Here is a 22,256-nt window from a genome sequence, read left to right on the forward strand (position 1 = left end):
TAGGACAACTGGTCTATTATCATTGACTCAGATCAGGTTGGGGGATTTAGGTATAGGCACTACTGTAGTCATTTTAATCCACTACAAATTACTAATTACTTAAATAAATTGTAATCGGTTTGCATTAATGATTTCTTCATAAAAATAATCACATAACTAATTACTTTACTTTTAAGTTAATTTCCTTTTATTTATTTTTTTATTTATTTATTTTCTCCCCTTTTCTCCCCAATTTGGAACGCCCAATTCCCAATGTGCTCTAAGTCCTCGTGGTGGCGTAGTGACTTGCCTCAATCCAGGTGGCGGAGAACAAATCTCAGTTGCCTCCGCATCTGAGACCGTCAATCCAATCTCATCACGTGGCTTGTTGAGCGTGTTACCGCGGTGACGTAGTGTGTGTGGAGGCTTCACGCTATTCTCCACGGCATCCATGCACAACTCACCATGCGCCCCACCGAGAGCAAGAACCACACATTATTGCGACCACGAGGAGGTTACCCTGTGTGACTCTACCCTCTCTAGCAACCGGGCCAATTTGGTTGCTTAGGAGACCTGGCTGGAGTCACTCAGCATGCCCTGGATTCGAACTCACGACTCCAGGGGTGGTAGTCAGCATCAATACTCGCTGAGCTACCCAGGCCCCACTTTTAAGTCAGTTTCTAAAATACTTTTCACAGAAACGTTTATGTTTTGCCGCTCAACGAATTCAAATGATCTGTTTCCTCATGTTCACTGTCATACACCCTTCAGCTGTCACTAAAACACAAACAGACATACATACAGTATGAACATAAGAATTCATATTTTAAATGTAATATACAGTACATACATAATATTATTTTAAAAAGTGGCCCAAGTAATGTACTTCCAAGTAATTAAAGTCAGTAACTAAGTCAGTATATGATTAATCATTTAAAATGTAATGTGTTACACTACTGTTAGACTAAAATGTAATTAGATTACAATTACTTTGTATTCAGATTACACCAAACACTGGACAACACACGTCCAAATTTTCAAATACTAAAAATGATTTGGCGAACAGTGGGTTTGATTACTGGATATATGAAACTAGGAACCTGTTCTTGGTTATTAGGTTAGCAATCATTTGCAAATTGTAGCATATTTTTCATAGTAATACTGCCTGTACAATGAGGAAAAATTGCTTTTATTTTGCAATTTGATACTTAACTGTAATACATTATTTTCCCATTAAAGGCCCTATTTTAAGAGCGCTAATGTTAAGTGCAGCGCTATGCCATAAGTAATAAGCACAAAGTCAGTGGGTGTGGGCATGAAATATTGGTATTTTCGTGCAAGCATTCACTAAGTCTATGCGCAAGTAGGTTTGGTGAAATCGCCCACGCAACGCGCAAATGGGCTGGATTAAGTGCAATTGAATTCTGAGGTTCTTCTCAGGGATGTTCACCATCTGCGTCCTATTATAGTCCATACCATGTCAAGCACCAGTGATATAAACAAAGACAGCACATTCATAAGGTGTTGGTAGTGTAAATGGACTGTATGCAATTAATTAGAAGAATAGAAAATGTGCATTAACTGCTTCCTTGATGAATGCCAGGCAAATTTCTATGAGAGTGACACACTCCTTTTATAAGCATAGAAAATGTGATTCTCTTCTGAATTTGGATGTACGCTCAGTTAAATTATAGGGAATGTAAGTATTATTATCATTTTCATCTACTGACACACAATCATGGCCAGTATTAACAGTGATTGTATCGGCACGCACTTCACTTCTACCGGTCGATGTTAATCTTAAAAAATTTTTTTTAAATAAACCAAACATATTTCTACATTCAAATTACACTTTAAACAAAACTAAAATTTTATCAAAATAACTGTCGTAAAAAAAATCATACCCAATCCAAACATTTTAGTCTCTCCTTCTTCCACCGGCCCCTTTTGCAATGACTAAAAATAAACCTCTACAACAGGTGGAAAATTACTTTTAGACTACAAATTAAATCATAAATACATAAATATATTGTAAATATACAATAATAATAATACATATAAACATAACAAACCATGACCTCTAGAAAGTTTAATACAAATCTCAAGCGATTGCCCATGAAAAATTGCGATTGTCAGGGACATTATTTGATGTTCTGTATTTTCAGAGTTTGGACATTAACTTTATTACCACCTGCTGGTGGAATCTCCAAACTGTAATTGCAGGAATTGAATTTGAACTTGGAGCCGAGTTAAGAGGTGGTATTGAAATGTCTTAATGCAACAACCTATTTCTCAGGAAAATAGCAAATTAATTTATATACAATACACCCACAGTTTGCATGCCTACACCCACAATAGCGCAAAAACCCACGCCCATTTACACTTTGCGCTGGCATGAAAATTGCACTTAGAATTAGCGCTCTCATGAAAATTGGATAAGACGTTGCGCACGGTCGTAGCGCGTAGCACTGCGCTTTGCACACTCAAAAATAGAGCCCTACAAATTATAAGCATAACAGTTTGACTGAAAAGCTGAATTGAACAATTGACATGAATTTGAGAACTTCTCCCTTTGACTTTAATGACAGCATGCACTCAAGCTAATAAACTTCTCAAGTTTGTGCAAAACTTGATGATCCATGTTATCCCAGCATGATTTGATAATGTTCCAAAAGCATCTTGTGCTTCAATTAAAGTAAACATGGTCTCACAAAAATTTGTATACATTTTTTGTCATGACTTTCTTTGTTTTAAATCCTAAAACTTGTCTTGAGGTTTAAATTAGATTTTGTATATCAACTGTATATCAAGAAAGTAAGGTATTTATTTATTTATTTTGTTTTATTTTTTCACAATGGATGAGCCAATAATGCTTAATCTCTAGTCAATTTCTCAAGCCCTTTCTAGGTAGATGAAGCACCTTGGTTATTTGTCACACTGCATACACTTTTACCAGTGATTTTCACACAAAGTGATAATTTTCAGGAAACGGTGTCATTTGTGCACCTTTTGTGTCCCTATGGCTTACTGTTGTGATAATTAACAGGATACTGAAGATAGTCTCATCATTTAACAAGATTTAACTATTTAATGTGGGTTTTATATATATATATATATATATATATATATATATATATATATATATATATACATACATACATACATACACACACACACACACACACACACACACACACACACACACACACTATACACTGGTGGCCAAAAGTTTCAGAAGGAAATTGGTACTTTAATTCACCAAAGTGGTATTCAACTGATCATAAAGTATAGTTATAGACTACTGAAACTTTTGGCCACCAGTGTATAGTTTGTGTGTGTGTGTGTGTGTGTGTGTGTGTGTGTGTGTGTGTATATATATATACCTGATGTAAAAAAAAAAAAAAAAAAAACAGCACCATCACTATTTGAAAAACTTCATTTTTGATCAAATCTAGACAGGTCCCATTTCCAGCAGCCATCACTCCAACACCTTATCCTTGAGTAATCATGCTAAATTGCTAATTTGGTAATAGAAAATCACTTGCCATTATATCAAACACTGCTGAAAGCTATTTGGTTCATTAAATGAAGCTTAACATTGTCTTTGTGTTTGTTTTTGAGTTGCCACAGTATGCAATAGACTGGCATGTCTTAAGGTCAATATTAGGTCAAAAATGTAAATAAAGAAACAGCTTTCTCTAGAAACTCGTGGTCAATCATTATTTTGAGGAATGAAGGCTATACAATGTTTGAAACTGCCAAAAAAACTGATGATTTCATACAAAGGTGTACACTACAGTCTTCAAAGTCAAAAGACAACTGGCTGTAACAAGGACAGAAAGAGATGTTGAAGGCCCAGTTACAACTAAACAACAGGATATGTACATCAGAGTCTCTAGTTTGAGAAACAGATGCCTCACATGTCCTCAGCTGACAGCTTCATTGAATTCTACCTGCTCAACACCAGTTTCACGTACAACAGTAAAGAGAAGACTCAGGGGTGCAGGCCTTATGGGAAGAATTGCAAATAAAAAGCCACTTTTGAAACAGAAAAAGAAAAAGAAAAGGTTAGAATGGGCAAAGAAACACAGAGATTAGACAACAGATAATTGGAAAAGAGAGTGTTATGGATCTTAACCCCACTGAGCTTTTGTGGGATCAGCTAGACTGTAAGGTGCAAGAGAAGTGCCCAACAAGACAGACACATCTGTGGCAAGTGCTACAGGAAGCGTGGGGTGAAATGCCACCTGAGTATCTGGACAAACTGACAGCTAGAGTGTCAAGGATCTGCAAAGCTGTCATTGCTGCACATGGAGGATTTTTTGATGAGAACCCTTTGAAGTAGTTTAAGTTTTTCAAATTGTAACAGTAATTTTTCATGTTGTTAACTATATATGTCCTGACTATACATTGTGATCAGCTGAATGCCACTTTGGTGAATAAAAGTACCAATTTCTTTCCATAAGAGCAAAATTATTATTCTAAACTTCAGTGTGTGTGTGTGTGTGTGTGTGTGTGTGTGTGTGTGTGTGTGTGTGTATATATATATATATATACACATACACACACACACACACACACACACACATTAACGTAAATGCTTCATTCAACACAGAAAGCCCTTTGTTAGAATTCCTGTCAATTTTGTTAATATGAATTGTGTCTATGGTGGAATAAATAGCCTCAGCTTTTATATTCCATGCCTACCAATTAGAAGCATAACTGGCTCCTGGTTGATGATACTGTACTGTATATACCATGCTAAAGCAGAAATCAACCAGTAGAGATTTTACTAAACCATTTATACAGTTATATGGTAGATATATTTGCAGGTATATTATTAATGGGGTGACTACTTTGCATTATTTACATGCAAAGGCAATGCAAATACTAACAGTGATAGAGTGAACACTATGAAAAAAATAACTGAAGTGAAAGAACTAATTGAAAATAAAATAGAATATAAACAATTAAAAAGTCAAACTATAAGAACCCTGCTTAAACCGTGATATAACATTTTGGTCATACCACCACTGGAACTATACTCATATACACTGACAGACATACACAACACACTTCGCTGCCCTCAGCCAGGAAATCTGCACTCCTGCACTCACGCACTCCAACTCAATTTTAACCACTCCACAGATTTCATATTAGTACACTATAGTTTTCACACACCCCTACAGACCACACTGCTCTTCTCAATCAAAAACCTCACAGAGCTCGATGGTGTTGACTGAGCATGCCCAGAGGGTGCTCAACTAATTTGAAAGAAATTGTAAAGGAGACACAGAAAGCAAAACAAATTATACAGAAGACAGTCGACACATACAGAGAAGGAGATTGCGCCATAATTCTAGCGGTGTTAGGTATCTCAGCCCTGGACATGCTGAATATTAAATCTAAAACTGGAACAGAATTGTTGCTTGAATGCACCGACTTGGATAAAGCAATAATAATGATTTTTTAAATATTTCTGTAGGATTGTGTAGGCTAGCCACAAGATATTTGTGTGTCAGCATACAACTTTATTCGAAAATATGTGTTTTTGGTTATTGCTGCTTTAAGGAGGAAATTAAATTAATTGATTTTATTTCATGTACTGTATATCTGTAATGCACTGAATACTGTAAGATACACTATCTTGCCAAAAGTATTCGCTCATCTGCCTTTAGACACATATGAACTTAAGTGACATCCCATTCTTAATCCATAGGGTTTAATATGACTTCGGCCCACCCTTTGCAGCTATAACAGCTTCAACTCTTCTGGGAAGGCTTTCCACAAGGTTTAGGAGTGTGTTTATGGGAATTTTTGACCATTCTTCCAGAAGCGCATTTGTGAGGTCAGACACTGATGTTGGACGAGAAGGCCTGGCTCGCAGTCTTCGCTCTAATTCATCCCAAAGGTGCTCTATCGGGTTGAGGTCAGGACTCTGTGCAGGCCAGTCAAGTTCTTCCACACCAAACTCGCTCATCCATGTCTTTATGGACCTTGCTTTGTGCACTGGTGCGCAGTCATGTTGGAACAGGAAGGGGCCATCCCCAAACTGTTCCCACAAAGTTGGGAGCATGGAATTGTCTAAAATCTCTTGGTATGCTGAAGCATTCAGAGTTCCTTTCACTGGAACTAAGGGGCCAAGCCCAGCTCCTGAAAAACAACCCCACACCATAATCCCCCCTCCACCAAACTTCACAGTTGGCACAATGCAGTCAGACAAGTACCGTTCTCCTGGCAACCGCCAAACCCAGACTCATCCATCAGATTGCCAGATGGAGAAGCGTGATTCGTCACTCCAGAGAACGCGTCTCCACTGCTCTAGAGTCCAGTGGCGGCGTGCTTTTCACCACTGCATCCGACGCTTTGCATTGCACTTGGTGATTTATGGCTTGGATGCAGCTGCTCGGCCATGGAAACCCATTCCATGAAGCTCTCTACGCACTGTTCTTGAGCTAATCTGAAGGCCACATGAACTTTGGAGGTCTGTAGTGATTGACTCTGCAGAAAGTTGGCGACCTCTGCGCACTATGCGCCTCAGCATCCGCTGACCCCGCTCTGTCATTTTACGTGGCCTACCACTTCGTGGCTGAGTTGCTGTCATTCCCAATCGCTTCCACTTTGTTATAATACCACTGACAGTTGACTGTGGAATATTTAGTAGCGAGGAAATTTCACGACTGGACTTGTTGCACAGGTGGCATCCTATCACAGTACCACGCTGGAATTCACTGAGCTCCTGAGAGTGGCCCATTCTTTCACAAATATTTGTAGAACAGTCTGCATGCCTAGGTGCTTCATTTTATACACCTGTGGCCATGGAAGTGATTGGAACACCTAAATTCAATTATTTGGATGGGTGAGGGAATACTTTTGGCAACATAGTGTATCAACCATTAAGTAATTAGCTAGATACGTCTGCTTTGAAATTGAAAACATGGAAACAACTGAATTTGATATTTACTTGGCTCAAAATTAAAGCAATAGTTTACAACCTAAAATTGATAAATAATTTAGTTCCAAACCCATATGACTTATTCTTCCATGGACATAAAACAGTCATACAGGTTTAGAAAATCATGACAGGATTGCGATGGATGGATGGATGGATGGATTGTGCTTGCTTACCTGGCTTCCTACTATTTGAGTTGTTATGTTTGTTCTCTTTGTATACCAGCTGCTTAATCCACAATGTGGGGGCTGTAATCTCTGTGACCAAAACACAAAATAAAAAAATGACCATCATGTTTGCTTCAATCAGAATTAATACATAAATAATTACAGGACTAACTTTAATGTTATTATGTTAATGTTTTTTACAAAAGTTGCAGACTTACCCTCAGCTTCTGGGACAACATGTGTCTCCATAGTGGGTGTGGACTTAAAACCATCATCTGGATTGAGGGTGAGAAAGAAACGGAAAGAGACTACCATTATTGAGGTTAATACAATCTACTCTCCACAACAGTTGAATGATTGGGATTTGCACATGGCCCGGCCAAGAGCTCAGAAAACAAAGTGGGTGAGAGATAGAGGGGATACACAGAGAGAAAATACAGGTGAGAAAACACAGAGATAAACAACAGTGCTTATCCATTCACACTCACAGTCACAAACACTAAAGATAAATAAGTGTTTACAGATGTATAGTATCTAGATAAGGAGTAATTTAAAGGTTTATATACAGTAAATGTCAATAATTTACTATTTAACCCACTCAGTCAAAGATGCCATAATTCTTAAGAAATGTGAAACCTCCTACAGTACTTACCCACAAATGCTCTATTGCATTCTGGCTGATTTTCTCGTGCCCAACATCAGGTAATTGCAGGCCCTCGCAGTGGAGGGGCCAAAGCCACACTGCTAAAGCCACAATTAGATGGCAGTGGAAACCAGGTCAAAGAATACAAGTATTTAACTGAGCTAACATATGGTCTTTTACATGCAGGGGATATTTGGAAATATAATGGTAGTGATATAGTCACTGAAATGAGCTGATGATCATTTTAACCTGTAAATACCTACCTTGGGTCTTTAGTGACCCTTGACTTCATTCCACTTCATTTTACCACATCCATTTTTTTAAGTTATGACCCACCTCTTTAGTGTACCTCAACATTTATCTAATGAATATTGTCACAAAATAGTCAAATTGCAATATATGTATATATATATATATAAAACATTTTTATATATACATACACACACACACACACACACTGAGTAAGTTTTGAAACACTCATTCTTTATTTTATATATATAAATATATATATATATATATATATATATATATATATATATATATATATATATATTTTTTTACATTTTAGAATAATAGTAAAGTCATCAAAACTATGGAATAACACAAATGGAACTATGGAAATTATGTTTTTTTTATTTTTATTTAATGGTGGCACAATTATATTTTTGTCTACAAAATTAATTTCAAACATTTAAGCATACACCTTCAGATCAAAAGATTTTTAAGATCATGAGAAACATTTCAGTCAAGTGTTTCAAAAGTTTTGACCGGTAGAGTGTGTGTGTGTATTATATATATATATATATATATATTAAAGTCAGAAGTTTACATACACTTAAATTGAAGTCATTAAAACTCATTTTTATCCACTCCACATATTTCATATTAGTACACTATAGTTTTGGCAAGTTGATTAGGACATCTACTTTGTGCATGACACAAGTAATTTTTTCCAACAATTGTTTACAGACAGATTATTTCACTTTTAATTGACTATATAACAATTCCAGTGGGTCAGAAGTTTACATTCACTAAGTTAACTGTGCCTTTAAGCAGCTTTGAAAATTCTAGAAAATGTCAAGCCTTTACTCAAGCCTATCAGAAGCTAATTGGCTAATTGGAGTCAATTGGAGGTGTACCTGTGGATGTATTTTAAGGCCTACCTTCAAACTCAGTGCCTCTTTGCTTGACATCATGGAAAAATCAAAAGAATTGTGGACATCCACAAGTCTGGTTTATCCTTGGGAGCAATTTCCAAACACCTTAAGGTACCACATTCATCTGTACAAACAATAGCACGTAAGTTTAAACACCATGGGACCATGCAGCCATCATACCACTCAGGAAGGAGAGGCATTCTGTCTCCTAGAGATGAACGTAATTTGGTGCGAAAAGTGCAAATCTATCAAGAACAACAGCAAAGGACCTTGTGAAGATGCTGGAGGAAAAAGGTAGACAAGTATCTATATCCACAGTAAAATGAGTCCTATATTGTCATAACCTGAAAGGCTGCTCAGCAAGGAAGAAGCCATTACTCCAAAACCACCATAAAAAAGCCAGACTACAGTTTGCAAGTGCACATGGGGCAAAGATCTTACTTTCTGGAGAAATTTCCACTGGTCTGATGAAACAAATATTTTTGGCCATAATGACCATCGTCATGTTTGGAGGAAAAAGGGTGAGGCTTGCAAGCCGAAGAACACCATTCCAACAGTGCAGCATGGGGGTGGCAGCATCATGTTTTGGGGGTGCTTTGCTGCAGGAGGGACTGGTGCACTTCACAAAATAGATGGCATCATGAGGAAGGACATTTATGTGGATATATTGAAGCAATATCTCAAGACATCAGCCATGAAGTTAAAGCTTGGTCGCAAATGGGTCTTCCAAATGGACAATGACCACAAGCATACCTCCAAAGTTGTGACAAAATGGCTGAAGGACAACAAAGTCAAGGTATTGGAGTGGCCATCACAAAGCACTGACCTCAATCCGATAGAAAATTTGTGGGCGGAACTGAAAAAGCGTGTGCGAGCAAGGAGGCCTACAAACCCGACTCAGTTACACAAGTTCTGTATGGAGGAATAGGCAAAAATTCCAGCAACTTATTGTGAGAAGCTTGTGGAAGGCTTCCCAAAATGTTTGACCAAATTTAAACAATTTAAAGGCAATGCTACAAAACACTAACCAATTGTATGTAAACTTCTGACCCACTGGGAAAGTGATGAAAGAAATAAAAGCTGAAATAAATAATTCTCTCTACTATTATTCTGACATTTCACATTCTTAAAATAAAGTAGTGATCCTAACTGACCTAAGACAGTGAATGTTTTCTATGATTAAATGCCAGGAATTGTGAAAAACTGAGTTTAAATCTATTTGGCTGAGGTGTATGTAAACTTCTGACATCAACTGTGTGAGTGTGTGTGTGTGTGTGTGTGTGTGTGTGTGTGTGTGTATATATATATTAAGGGTGTGCAGTGAAGTCATTATCTGTATTTGTATATGTTCATATGACAAAAATATCTGTATCTGTCTCGGATACATCTGTATTCGGATACAACCAGGTGTGGGTGGGGCTTAAACCAGAAGTGCGTCAAAACTATGTGACCTATTTTTCTATTAATAAAATATGCCTTGTATATGCCTTTTCATAATAATAGCCTAATAATAATAACATCTTGGTTACTGATGTAACCTCTGTTCCCTGATGGAGGGAACGAGACATTGTGTCGATGCAGTGACACCAGGGGTTCGCTCTTGAGAGCCCCAATCACCTTTGCTTTATTCAGAAAAGGCCAATGAAAATTGGCAAGTGGGAATTGCATGCCACTCTCCGCTCCAGACATATGGGTATAAAAGGAGATAGCGTGCACCACTCATTCAGAGTTGTGCTGAGGAGCCGAGAGAGAGTCCTGGCAGCGGTCAGTTCAGCACCGCAGCAGGAGGGACACAACGTCTCGTTCCCTCCATCAGGACAGTGTGTCGATGTAGTGACACTAGGGGTTCCTATACGAAATGCCGCAGGCGCTGAACCGTGTCATGAGGTACGGAGGAGCGGACACAGGCAGGCTGCTGCGTGCCTCGTGTAGGGCTTTACTGGTTGTTTAGATCAGTGTTACTATCAGAAATAATTAATAATTATTTCTGTAGTTATTAATTAATATTTAAATTAATCAATTGAATCTAACTCATTAAAACCTCATATGGGGCTCCAGTAAATGTAGTGTGCTACGTTTAGGAGCAAGTTTGGTTATTAACAATAATTAATAATTATCAAAGATAATTATTAAATATTAAAATCAATAGAACATTGATGAGAATCAATGTTAGCTTTTTTAATCCTTTAAAATAAACAATTATCAAAGATAATCATTAATTGTTAACCGATGAAACATTAATTAAAATTAACACTAGCTTATTGATCATTCAAATTCAATCATCAAATATAATTATCAATTATCAAAAATCAATAGAATATTAATAAGGATTAACATTGACGGGGCACCACCCTGAAATTAGGGACTAATAACCAAATAGTCAAACAGTCTCAATATTAGATTGTTTTCTTAGGAAAAAATTTTCGGGAAAAAAAACAATGAATGAAGGTTTGAATCCGAGCACTGACATCCCGTCAGCATGACACAGGTGTATGCAAAACAAACAAAAACACTTCTCTTTGTAATATAACAAAGTTTATTTATGCAGTAATATCAATTAATAATTAATACAATGCAGTCAATAAACTTCCGACTTACAACTACAAACTAAACAGTGATATGATTAGATATGGAAATAAAAATAATTCTATAACACATAAGGTGTGTGTGTGTGTGTGTGTGTGTGTGTGTGTGTGGGTGGGTGGGTGGGTGTGGGTGTGTGGTTAGTATGAGAGAGAGAGAGAGATGACGGCCCTAAAGCCGATTTCGCGATTGTGGGAGAGAAAACAGCTGTCAGTTTATCACTCAGAGACGTGGTGGACGGCTTGTAAAAGTCCCGCGTTATTTGACTCTTTAATGGATGAACTCAGTTGCTGTCTCACCTGCGATGGTGAAATTGCACAACAGTCCAATTTGGTTGGACCACAATACAGCAAAACAAATTTGTGATAATTAATACCCTGAGTATTAATAATGAGCGGACATGGCAGTCCGTAAACTGTACAAGCAAAAACCTTGAAACACAAGAATAGCACACTATAATATTCTATCTCTGCCCAGACGTAAACCTCTTACTTGAATTGCATGAGGACACAGGTAGAATGTGTTTTCCTCCGTCCTTTAACTCTGACCCGGTTCCTTGAGGCTCGGGTGATGACGGGAGGCCGTTTCCTCGCTCTGTCGGCAGGCGGTACGGCTGTTGATTCTCAGCGGGCTGGCGGAGAACTCAGAAATGTTGACTTGATTGAAGATGGAAGAGAAATCTTTAATCTCTTCACTTCTGTAGGCAAACGGATGAAGATGTGAATTGCTCGGCGGTCTCCTTCGGATCCGTTAGAGTGTTCGGTTGAACACAGAGTAATCTCAACTCGTCCAGCAAGATGGAGATTGTATGGCTACAGTTTCAAGTCGGACGTTACTTCCTTGTGCCACGAGGTTGCACATGAGAGCAGTGTTGAACTGTGTCCACACACTGCAAGCAAAGTCGCTGGAAGCAAATCTCGAAAGCATTTCAGAAGTACTTCAACTCCTGATGATGTCATGGTTTGAGGTGACGTTCTGTTGTGTGCCTAATCCAATAGGAGTTGAGAGTTCGATCCTTTAGTGAGCAAGGCTTCATGGATTTGTAGTCTGTTTTGGACTCCCTTTGTTTGATTTTGGCACGATTTTTATCAGTAAGATTTACAACTTGGAATGTGGGGGCTTGAGTTAGGTTTTTACGACTGTGTTAGGCCTGCCTTTGTCTTCTATCTGAATACATGAGGCCCAACATTCGCATCAAGCGCTCGACCACGTCGTGACCTTCCAGCGAGCTAGGTAAGGAGTCTCCCTGGTCCCGATAAGGGTGGGAGGAGGCACTTACCTGAGGAGGCTACAGGTGGTGGCTTTTCCTGATTTTTGTATTAAGCAATTTTTATACCTGCTAGAAGTGCTGGGGAAGTGCTCTTCCCTCTCCAGGAGGGAGAGCACTATGGAGGGAGGTTAACATGTGGAGAATACCTCTCATGGACTTACCGACGGGGAAGTTCACATATGGAATGATGCCACTGGGGAGGACCCTGTCTATGCAGAGGGTACACAGCAATGGTGGCCGAGGCAGAGCAGAGCTCTGACGAGGGGAAACACAGGGTTCACCTGAGGGGAAACTGAACAGTGGAAACGCATCATACGGGATTACCGAGGGGGGAATCACCACATATGGAGCACTGAGCCCAAGTACACAGGCTCAACTGAAAAGGGGCATACCACGAGTACTGGGCCTGGTGGCATTACTCCTCCGCCGAGTTCACCGAATAGTGCTTAAAGAATTAAAGAGGCGTCCAGTGTTCACCAGTTGCGGGGAACTGTTGTGGACAAGATAGCACACATTATCACCTTAAAAAATGGGAAAGGCGCAATGCAAGCAATACACCCAATTGGCTGCCCGGCCTACCTGTTGTTACCCCTTAACACTCGGGTCGAAACCGGTTCTATGTGCAGGATGTAGAACCTCGCAAAAGGTATTGGATGTAGCCCAACCCGCTGCTGTGTATATGTCTGCTAGAGAGGCACCCCTCGCCAGCGCCCAGGAGGACGCAACACCTCTGGTGGAGTGTGCCCAGACTCCCAAAGGGCACGGCAGGTCTTGTGATTGGTAAGCCAGAGAAATGGCATCCACAATTCAATGGGACAACCTTTGTTTGCAGACAGCTTTCCCCTTCTGCTGCCCTCCAAAGCAGACAAAGAGCTGCTCCAAGCCTCTAAAGCTCTGCGTGCGGTCCAGATAGATGCGCAGGGTGCGAACTGGACACAGCAATGACAAGGCCGGGTCTTCCTCCTCTGAAGGGAACCCTTGCAGGTTCACCACCTGGTACCAGAAGGGAGTGGTGGGAACTTTGGGCAAGTAACCGGGCCAGGGTCTCAGGATCACATGAGAGTGTCCCCAACCCTCTTGATAGAAGTGAGCGCCACCAGGTGGGCCATCTTCAGTGAAAAAGTGCTGAGCTCGGCCTGCTCCAGGGGCTCAAAGGGGGCTCTCTGTAAGGCAGGTAGGACCACAGAGAGATCCCAAGAGGGAACCAGGTGCAGTCTAGGGGGATTCAATCTCCTCGCGCCTTTGAGGAACCTGGTGATCAGGTCGTGCTGCCATGAGGGTCTCTCATCCAGTGTATCATGATATGCTGCTATAGCAGCCACGTACACCTCCAGGGTAGAGGGAGACAGCCGTCTCTCCAGCCCCTCCTGAAGGACAACACAGATCTGACTGCACATCTCTGTGGATCTTCCCCATGTTCGCAGTGAGAACATGGCCCCTCCACAAAAGCTGACTCGGCATGCTGGTGACCCAAGCACTCGAGACAGATTTTGTGGCCATCCGGTGGGGAGAGATAATGGCCACACCCAGTAGCAAAAAGGCGAAAGGACATCTTTAAAAAGACATCAATCGTTTGTGCGAGCTCTTTTAGAGAAAATATACTCTTTTAAAATATATTCTTTTAACACCTGTGGACTCAGCTGCCGAAGTGCCCAGGGGAAGCACAACACTATTTATATTTTCAGCTTTAGTGGGTCAATAGGAAATATACATTTTAGACTCCCAAACATTTCTTTTGAAAATAGAATAGAATAGAAGAACAGGGAGCCCTGCAACAGATGGCATGGTCCCCACAGAGCCCTCCACTGAATAATGAGTCAGTCTGGGATTACAAGAAGAGACAAAAGCAATTGGGACTGCCGAAATAGATAGAAGAAATGTGGCAAATTCTCCAAGAAGCTTGGTACATCCTCTCTGCCAACAACCAAGAAAAACTGTGTCCAGGTGTACCTGGGAGAATTGGGGCTGTTTTAAAGGCAAAGGTGGTCACACCAAATATTGATTTAGGTTTTTTATGTTTTCTGGACTTTGTATGATGTTAATTGATAAATGAAAACTAATTATGGCATTATTTTTGAAGACATGCTCACTGTGCAACATTTTTCCCAAGTGCCTGTAAGGATGTCTACACCCAAAAGGCACCATTTCCGGTAAAAGCCAAAGAACTCTCTCACAAAAGCTGAAATCTACACCTGAATATATATATATATATAGGTTACCACTAAAATAAATTTTGCTACAGAGATTTTAAATGACACTTTTAATGTAACCCAACTGTTCAGTTCTGAATATTGCTGATGTAGACAGTGGCATTTGAGCACCGTTTACATGCTGGTGACACAAGCATCTGTTGCACACTGGTGCAGCAGAGGTGAAATAAGATCCAAAAAAACATCCAAAGCCAAACCACATACACACTCCATTCTGCAAACCCTAAACCCTCCCATTCCCAGCACTCCCATCTCCCACTCCCCTGGTACAAAACTTTACACACTCTTGAATCACTATACACCACCCCAGGGGCCTGTAAATGACAATCTGGCTTTCCCGAGTTAGGGGCCACAGACGTAGGTGACTGCCATCACTGCTGTTAACATCTATATTAGCTGTTTGAGATTTCACTGCTGTAACTGAGCAGAGAGGCATTGGTAGACCCTAGCCTTTGATTTTAACTAAGTCCTTACACTGGATGTTAAACGGAACAACTGGAATAGGTTTTCAACCTTTACGGTCCTTGGAGAAACCTAAGTCTGAAGTAAAGGCCTGACACAAAGTTGAGTCAGAGTCAAACCAATGAACATGTCAGCATGGATATCTTGCTGAAACACATTTAAACTTGCACAAATAAATTGAAAGAGGTAGAAGCATGCAATGTTCAGTGGTTTAGCAAAACCAAATATTTTCAAAATCAACTAGTCAGTGAGTTGTCTGAATAATTATTTGATAGTCAATAGGGTAACCAACAAATATTTAACAAATAAAATGGCAACATAACTATACACTATATAACGCAAAACAAAGTGAAATAGTTTATCTTAAACAACAAAATCTTATTTACCACACTTCCAAGCTAAAACTCTCTTCTAGAAGATGCATCTCTAAATTGAATCACATTACAGAGAGAGAGAGAGAGAGAGAGAGAGAGAGAGAGAGAGAGAGAGATAGAATAGTCTACATCAAATATAGTTTAGTATGCCCCTATTTTTTATATATTTGTAATACCTCTAAAAATCTCCACAAATAAACACACACAAACACACACACACGAACACACACACATTTCTGTGAAACTCAACTCACCTTTTCTACCAGAGCTAGGAGGTCCTGGTGGTTTATCGGTTACTGACCCTTTAAAGAAAGAGCACAGTGTTTACCCACATTTTGCAATGCAGTACAGTAACTAGCTCACAGTACACCAGGCTGAAATCTGTATAAATATTTTACACAACATGCACTCTGGAAAAGTCATATAAAAAGAATACAAAATGTATTTTACAAATGTAACACACATATTCATTCACACACATTTGAGAGAGAGAGAGAGAGAGAGAGAGAGAGAAACAGTGATCAGTTCAAGAAAAAAATAATAAAGTAGAAGACCCCGAAAATAAGAATCAATGTTATGACCAGTCCAAAACCACCAGACAGCAATTATTTCACATTATCATTCATGACAAATGTTATTATCTAGAAAGATTTTTATTATTATTATTATTATTATTATTATTTATTATTGTTAATTACAAAATCCCATATTATTCCAGGTGTGTTTAAATGGGCACAAAATGAGTTGGTGTATTCAATGATAGTGGATAAGAAAAAGAAATAAAACACAAAGAAAATTAGTGGGGGCAATATTTCAACAGAAATATAAATTATCATTTTACCCACTCTTAATGGCATTCCAATCCATATGATTTTTGTTCTTCCATGGAACATAAAAGGAGATATTTAGAAGAATGTCTAAGCTGCTATTTTCCATACAATTCCATACAAGTGGATGGTAATTTTTACTGCCAAGCTTCGAAAAGAACAAAAAAGCATCATAAACACACCAGCAGAACATACACCCTGTGCACTATATTAAGTCTTATATACTGTAAGTATTATATGTCATCTATAGGTATATCTATATTTAAGTAATCTAAAGCAAAAATGTGATAGCTTTGTGTGAGGAGCAGACTAAAATTGTACGGTTATTCACTGACAATCGTTTCCTCCACCACAGAAATATCCTGTGCGAGAATGTGTTACACCAATGCTTGACGTCAATGATTCTGAACACAATTGGTGTTCGAGTGTCATCTGACCGATCTTATTCAACCAATCTGAATATGTGAATGTGATTTAAGAGCTATGGCAGAGGGGAAGATTTTATTTTTTTTATGCAAAGTTGTACATATCACTCTCCACTTTCACTGAATGGAAAACAGCAGCTCTGACGTTTTGCAAAACATCTCTTTTTGTGTTCCGCAGAAGTAAGAAAGTCACACTGGATTGGAACCACATAGGTGAGAAAAGGGTGAGTAAATTATATCAGAATTAAACATTTTGCATAAACTATTCCTTTAAAGCTGATGTGTGTATTTATTTCTTTTTCTTTTTTTTTTCTATCCCAGATTAAGATGCAAACAAATATAAGTTAGTCATTTGATTTCCTGAACGAGTATAAACAATGTGGCTCTTTGTTTGAGCATCCTGACTAGTATGACACAGCATCAATGGCTCAACAAATGGTGTGAGTTTGGGGTGGTACTATCTGTTTGTTTGACCAGTGGCAAACAGGGGAAGTATTCAGGAAAGCTGTTTGAAAACAATTATTACAATCACTATTAATTCCATATGCTGAAATTACACACTTCAAATTTAACCACTGGTGCTCTGCCCAGGTATCAGAATTCCTGCAGAATTTTGTTTTAAACCCTATTCAGTCACTCAAATTCAAATGAGCGGCTGTTACAGTTGCACAATGACCTAATGCTCAGAGCATCTAGTCATTAGGAAAGAGCACCAAGCGTCATTTGGACACTAAAAACTGTAGTTTCAAAAGGCCCTGCGAAGCATTTACTTTTTAGCACTTCTGTTAGGAATGACTACTGTTTGGCCCAAACCACTTGATTATCTAGTTCTGCTGTGTTTGATTGGTGTTGAAACTAAATTCTGCAGGAAGGTAGATCTCCAGAATTGAGAACCAGTGTATGAAACACACCTTGATATGACAAAACACATACAGTACAATACATTGAGAAGAGGGTTACTTGTTATGCACACACGATTCCCAATCACATTCTTCCAGGTACGTGCAAATGCTCAGGAGTAAAAGCATGCATGAATACAAGATTAGACAGTCAAATCAATTACAATGCTGGAGAAAGAGAACTTTGAACAAAAAGGCTATTTGGAATTAAACGTACTACCTGACAATCCACTTGTCCCAGCATGAGTTCCCATAAATTCACGGAAGTTTCCTGCAAACGTGTGCGAGACATTTCACTTAAGTAGTGATTCATGGGATTCACTCATTTCTGGGACAGGACTGGTCTATCATTTGAACATTTATGAACTGTACACACAAGTTGAGCCAAGATCATTTGCATGTGATGTTATTGCAGAAATGGAACATCACCAGTTGGCACCTGTCTTTAGAATGGTATACACACATGCCTCAAGCAGAGAACTCGTTAATCAGTAAAAACTAGAGGAAGACCCTCTTTACGAGTAAGTTATCTATAAATGAGTCCCAGACGGAACATTTGTAACAAAAGTAGTCATATACGCTCTTAGTATGGTGGAATTTATTTATCATAGGTGAATCATCACCGTCATTCATAGAAATGTAAAGACTAGTGGAGGAATTTTTTCGCAGGCCAGCAGTATCTTTACAAAAGATAAATTTATAAATTATGGAAAAAGCTGCTTAATTATTGAATTTTTCCAATCGGAGTTCCAGGTTTGCATTTCCCATGTGTTTGGATGCAATTTTAAGAAATGTAGAATCTGTTGATGAGTAAAGTGCGCTGTTGCGTAAATCTACATTAAGAGCTTGATCCATCCAAGCTGGCGAACCTAATAATTACACAAATACATATTTTTATTTATTTATTTGTCTTGGAAGTGAATTTGTTATAGTGTTAACTACGATTTTTTTTTTTTCTTAATTACAATTAAATATTTTAATTGATTGGCGTCTCTAGGCAGTCCAAAAAAATAATGAAAAAAAAAAAAAAAGGCAATAGTGCATTTTGGCAAAATGCTATTCTGTATATAGTCTGTGACTCTGTGGCACCATAAAAACATTGTTTGAATGACGGGCATTTGGACATATGCTTCTTTCCCTTCAGCTTGGAAAAAGAGAATTTCCAAATTCTTACTTGGAAAAGTGTTAATAGAACGAAACTTGAAATCGTTTTCGAAAGCCTTTGTTTTCGGTGGTGGAAAACACTGTTCCACTGTGGATAAGAGGCGTAAACGTAGTGAAACCAATGCGTTTTCAGTGTGGACTAAGGCTATTTCTAACTGCTCTGAAATCAAGATTCTAGGATAAAGCATATTTTATATAAAATATGTTGGTAATAATGATAAAACAATTCAATTTCTAGTATAACATAAAGCATTATAGTGGAAGAGCCAAAGTTCAACTGGTGTCTTCGCAGTTTGCTAAAGATGAACCGAGAACCAGCCAGAAGGCTTGTAGAAATGTAGTGTCAAGGTTAGGTAAGTGTGAGATGGCATTTAATCAGAAAATCTTAAGATGCATTAAAAATTGACTACAGCCAAGTGTTCCAATCATAATGTTATCCAGTTCTGGCAGGATTCTGTGGTGCTCTCTCTAACAGAGAATTCAGGGCCATTAGAGCAAAGTGTTCCCATTCATTTACAGAGAGAACAGCTCCTTCATTCCAAACCATTCGCTGAAAGCAGTTATATGATGGAGAAAGAGCAAAAGAGAGAAACCAATGATGGAGAAGAGAGAAAAACCATAGAGACTCAAACAAAGGAAGATAAATGATTAAGTATGATGTTGGAAATAGACACAAAAGAAAAAAATCAGTCAAAGAAAGAGTAGAAAAATAAAATTGATGAACTTTCTGAGTCAGCGCAAGTCCTCCAGGACATTATCCATCAACTCTTGGCTCTGTGCACAAACACAGTAGAAATAAACTAAACAGAGCAGTGGCTAGAGTTTAACATCCTGCTGAATCCATCAAAACAAAAAGCACAGTGTGAATCAAACAATGTCTAATAGCTTTGAAATTGATGGACTACAGACGCAACTTCTTGACCGAGGCACCTGAGCAAAGCCTGATGGTTTAGGGGTTCTGCTTTTCAGCAAGACCTAAACACAAAGCAATAACCCAAGCAAACAGTCTAGAGATTGGTATCTGCATACATACAGTACCTGAACATACTGGCGTTTTGTTCTGGACAGAAGAACCGCTTATTGGCTTGCCATCTACTGTCACGCACCAGCAGTATCCTGTGAGAGTGTGGCACTGGACCTGAAGGAGACACAGACAGTAAGAGGAAATTTTTTCTGGTCATTCAATGCAGTAAATTTTCATTTTTTTATTTATATATATATATATGTGTGTGTGTGTAAATAATTTCACTACTTGGGTTTGAATTGATGTTGCCATTTTTACCATGTCCCTGTCAAAAAAAAAAAAAAAAAAGTTTTCTGTCCTGAGTTGATGTATTTCCAGCCTGGTCTCATACTGTCATGTCACTATAACTACATTTTTGTAAAATGAGTTTTAAGTGCCTTGTTCTACATATCGTGACAGTTTTCTGGTTAAATGAACACTACCCGCAACAAATCATGAGTAAAACTGAAGATTAACGTTTTATTAACACTTATTTTTGCTCTGTTACTCACACAATGCTAACTTATGTCATCTAAACAATTTTTTTATAACGCATAATTCGAATGACAATATATTTTAACAATGCTTGCATTGCATAGCCAACTACATTTAAAGCTTATCCCAGCATGACTAAGTTGCCCAGTAGCTCAACTCATAGAGCATGGACTTTAAACATGGATAACCAGGGTACGAGTCTATCAAAGCACGCAAGTTGACAAGTGAGCCAAAAGTGTCATAGAAGTGCCACAAAATAACGTGGTTGCTTCAGCTATTGCTTTTATTTATTTTATTTATTTTTTTATCTCACATTTGCTTTTATGACACTCTCGCTATCAGTTAGTTTTAGGTGTAGTATTTAAGGTAGGGAACTTGATTTTGTTTATTTGATGAGGTTTTTAAGGTTAATGCTCTATCATCTCACATTTGCTTTTTATGACACTATTGGTTCAGTTTAGGTTAAAGGTTTAGGTTAGGGAGGAAGCCTCTGTTTATTTAAAACATCATCGAGCATTAACCTTAAAAACGTCATCTTTTTGGGAGAACATTTAACTTGTTTTTAGCGCCACTTAGTTGTCATTTTACCTCAAAACTGCAGCAAAACGTGTAACGAACCACATGATTTCATTTTTCAAACAATGTTGCCACGATCACATAATTTTCATGAGATCAGCCTGTGTATTTCCTATTGAAACGTGAAGTTGAGTAGGGCATATCAAATGGCTTGTCTCTTTGTTTTTGAATAGACAAAAGGCTTTAGATTTGTTACATTCATGAACCATGAACTTGGCACTTGGAGAGGGAGGGATATTCTCATTCTAGAGAGCATTTGATAGACAGAAAATATGTCTAGTGCAAGATGCACCATCAGTACTTTGTCCATTTCCTAGAAGAGCAAGACTGTAAATTCAAAATGCGTATATCTGCTAAAAGGTTTAAAAATACACTTATAGATTGCTTGGATGGCTAAAAAGCAAATATCCATAGACTAAAAGCCACAACCTCTAAAATTTTGATTTCAAATATTTCAGTACCAATGAATTTTATGAATTCTGTGATGTTTTGTGGAATTTTGTTGGTTTGTGTCTCGAAAACATTCCATCCTGTTTCAAAAAATTGCACACACTGCAATGATATTATACAAATTTTCAAAGATGGTAAAACAATACCAAAAATAACCTGACACCCTAATATAAAAATTTCAATTCTCTATCCTAACTTTGTCTTCATGTCCACACTGATATGCTTCTTGTTAATGTCCATGTCATTGTAAATAATCAAGTTATAAATAATAAAGTTTAAATTTAAGAGGTCCTGCATAACAGCAATGACCCTCCTGTAACCATTTTCGTATCTCCTGGATGACCATTGGTGAATACAGTTATTCAAATTGATAAATGACTCTCATAAATGATGATGCGCTAAAAGCTTAGGTGGACGGGATGATCGCTGTTTAACAAAGTATAGCACAGGTGAAATGAACGGTTGGAAGTCTATAAATTCAATTTAATGTACAGCTTCCTTTCGAAGTCCCTATGTGACCATATTGACGTGAAACAGGGAAGTGTGATGCTTTTGTGGATACAGATCAAGTCTGGGGAATATCTTGGATGGCTAATTTGTCCACCCAACTGTGATATGTA

At 38.4% G+C, this 22,256-nt stretch overlaps 1 protein-coding gene across 8 annotated transcripts in view; it reads right to left on the bottom strand.

Moving 5' to 3' along the window:
- LOC127411226 (SPARC-related modular calcium-binding protein 1-like) overlaps positions 1-22,256 on the bottom strand; it is a 147,404-nt gene that overhangs the window by 62,561 nt on the left and 62,587 nt on the right. For 5 of the 8 annotated variants that reach the window (XM_051646633.1, XM_051646636.1, XM_051646640.1 and 2 more), the window contains exons 5-9: positions 20,151-20,250; positions 18,169-18,219; positions 16,052-16,099; positions 7,317-7,406; positions 7,108-7,188 (exon numbers count right to left, since the gene is read on the bottom strand). In XM_051646633.1, the coding sequence (XP_051502593.1) occupies positions 7,108-7,188; positions 7,317-7,406; positions 16,052-16,099; positions 18,169-18,219; positions 20,151-20,250 (370 nt within the window). The remainder of the gene's footprint in view (positions 1-7,107; positions 7,189-7,316; positions 7,407-16,051; positions 16,100-18,168; positions 18,220-20,150; positions 20,251-22,256) is intronic. The other 3 variants (XM_051646641.1, XM_051646635.1, XM_051646634.1) reach the window with 2 other exon arrangements.

The sequence above is a fragment of the Myxocyprinus asiaticus genome, chromosome 20 (assembly GCF_019703515.2).
Source record: "Myxocyprinus asiaticus isolate MX2 ecotype Aquarium Trade chromosome 20, UBuf_Myxa_2, whole genome shotgun sequence".
In the NCBI taxonomy this organism is placed as follows: domain Eukaryota; kingdom Metazoa; phylum Chordata; class Actinopteri; order Cypriniformes; family Catostomidae; genus Myxocyprinus; species Myxocyprinus asiaticus.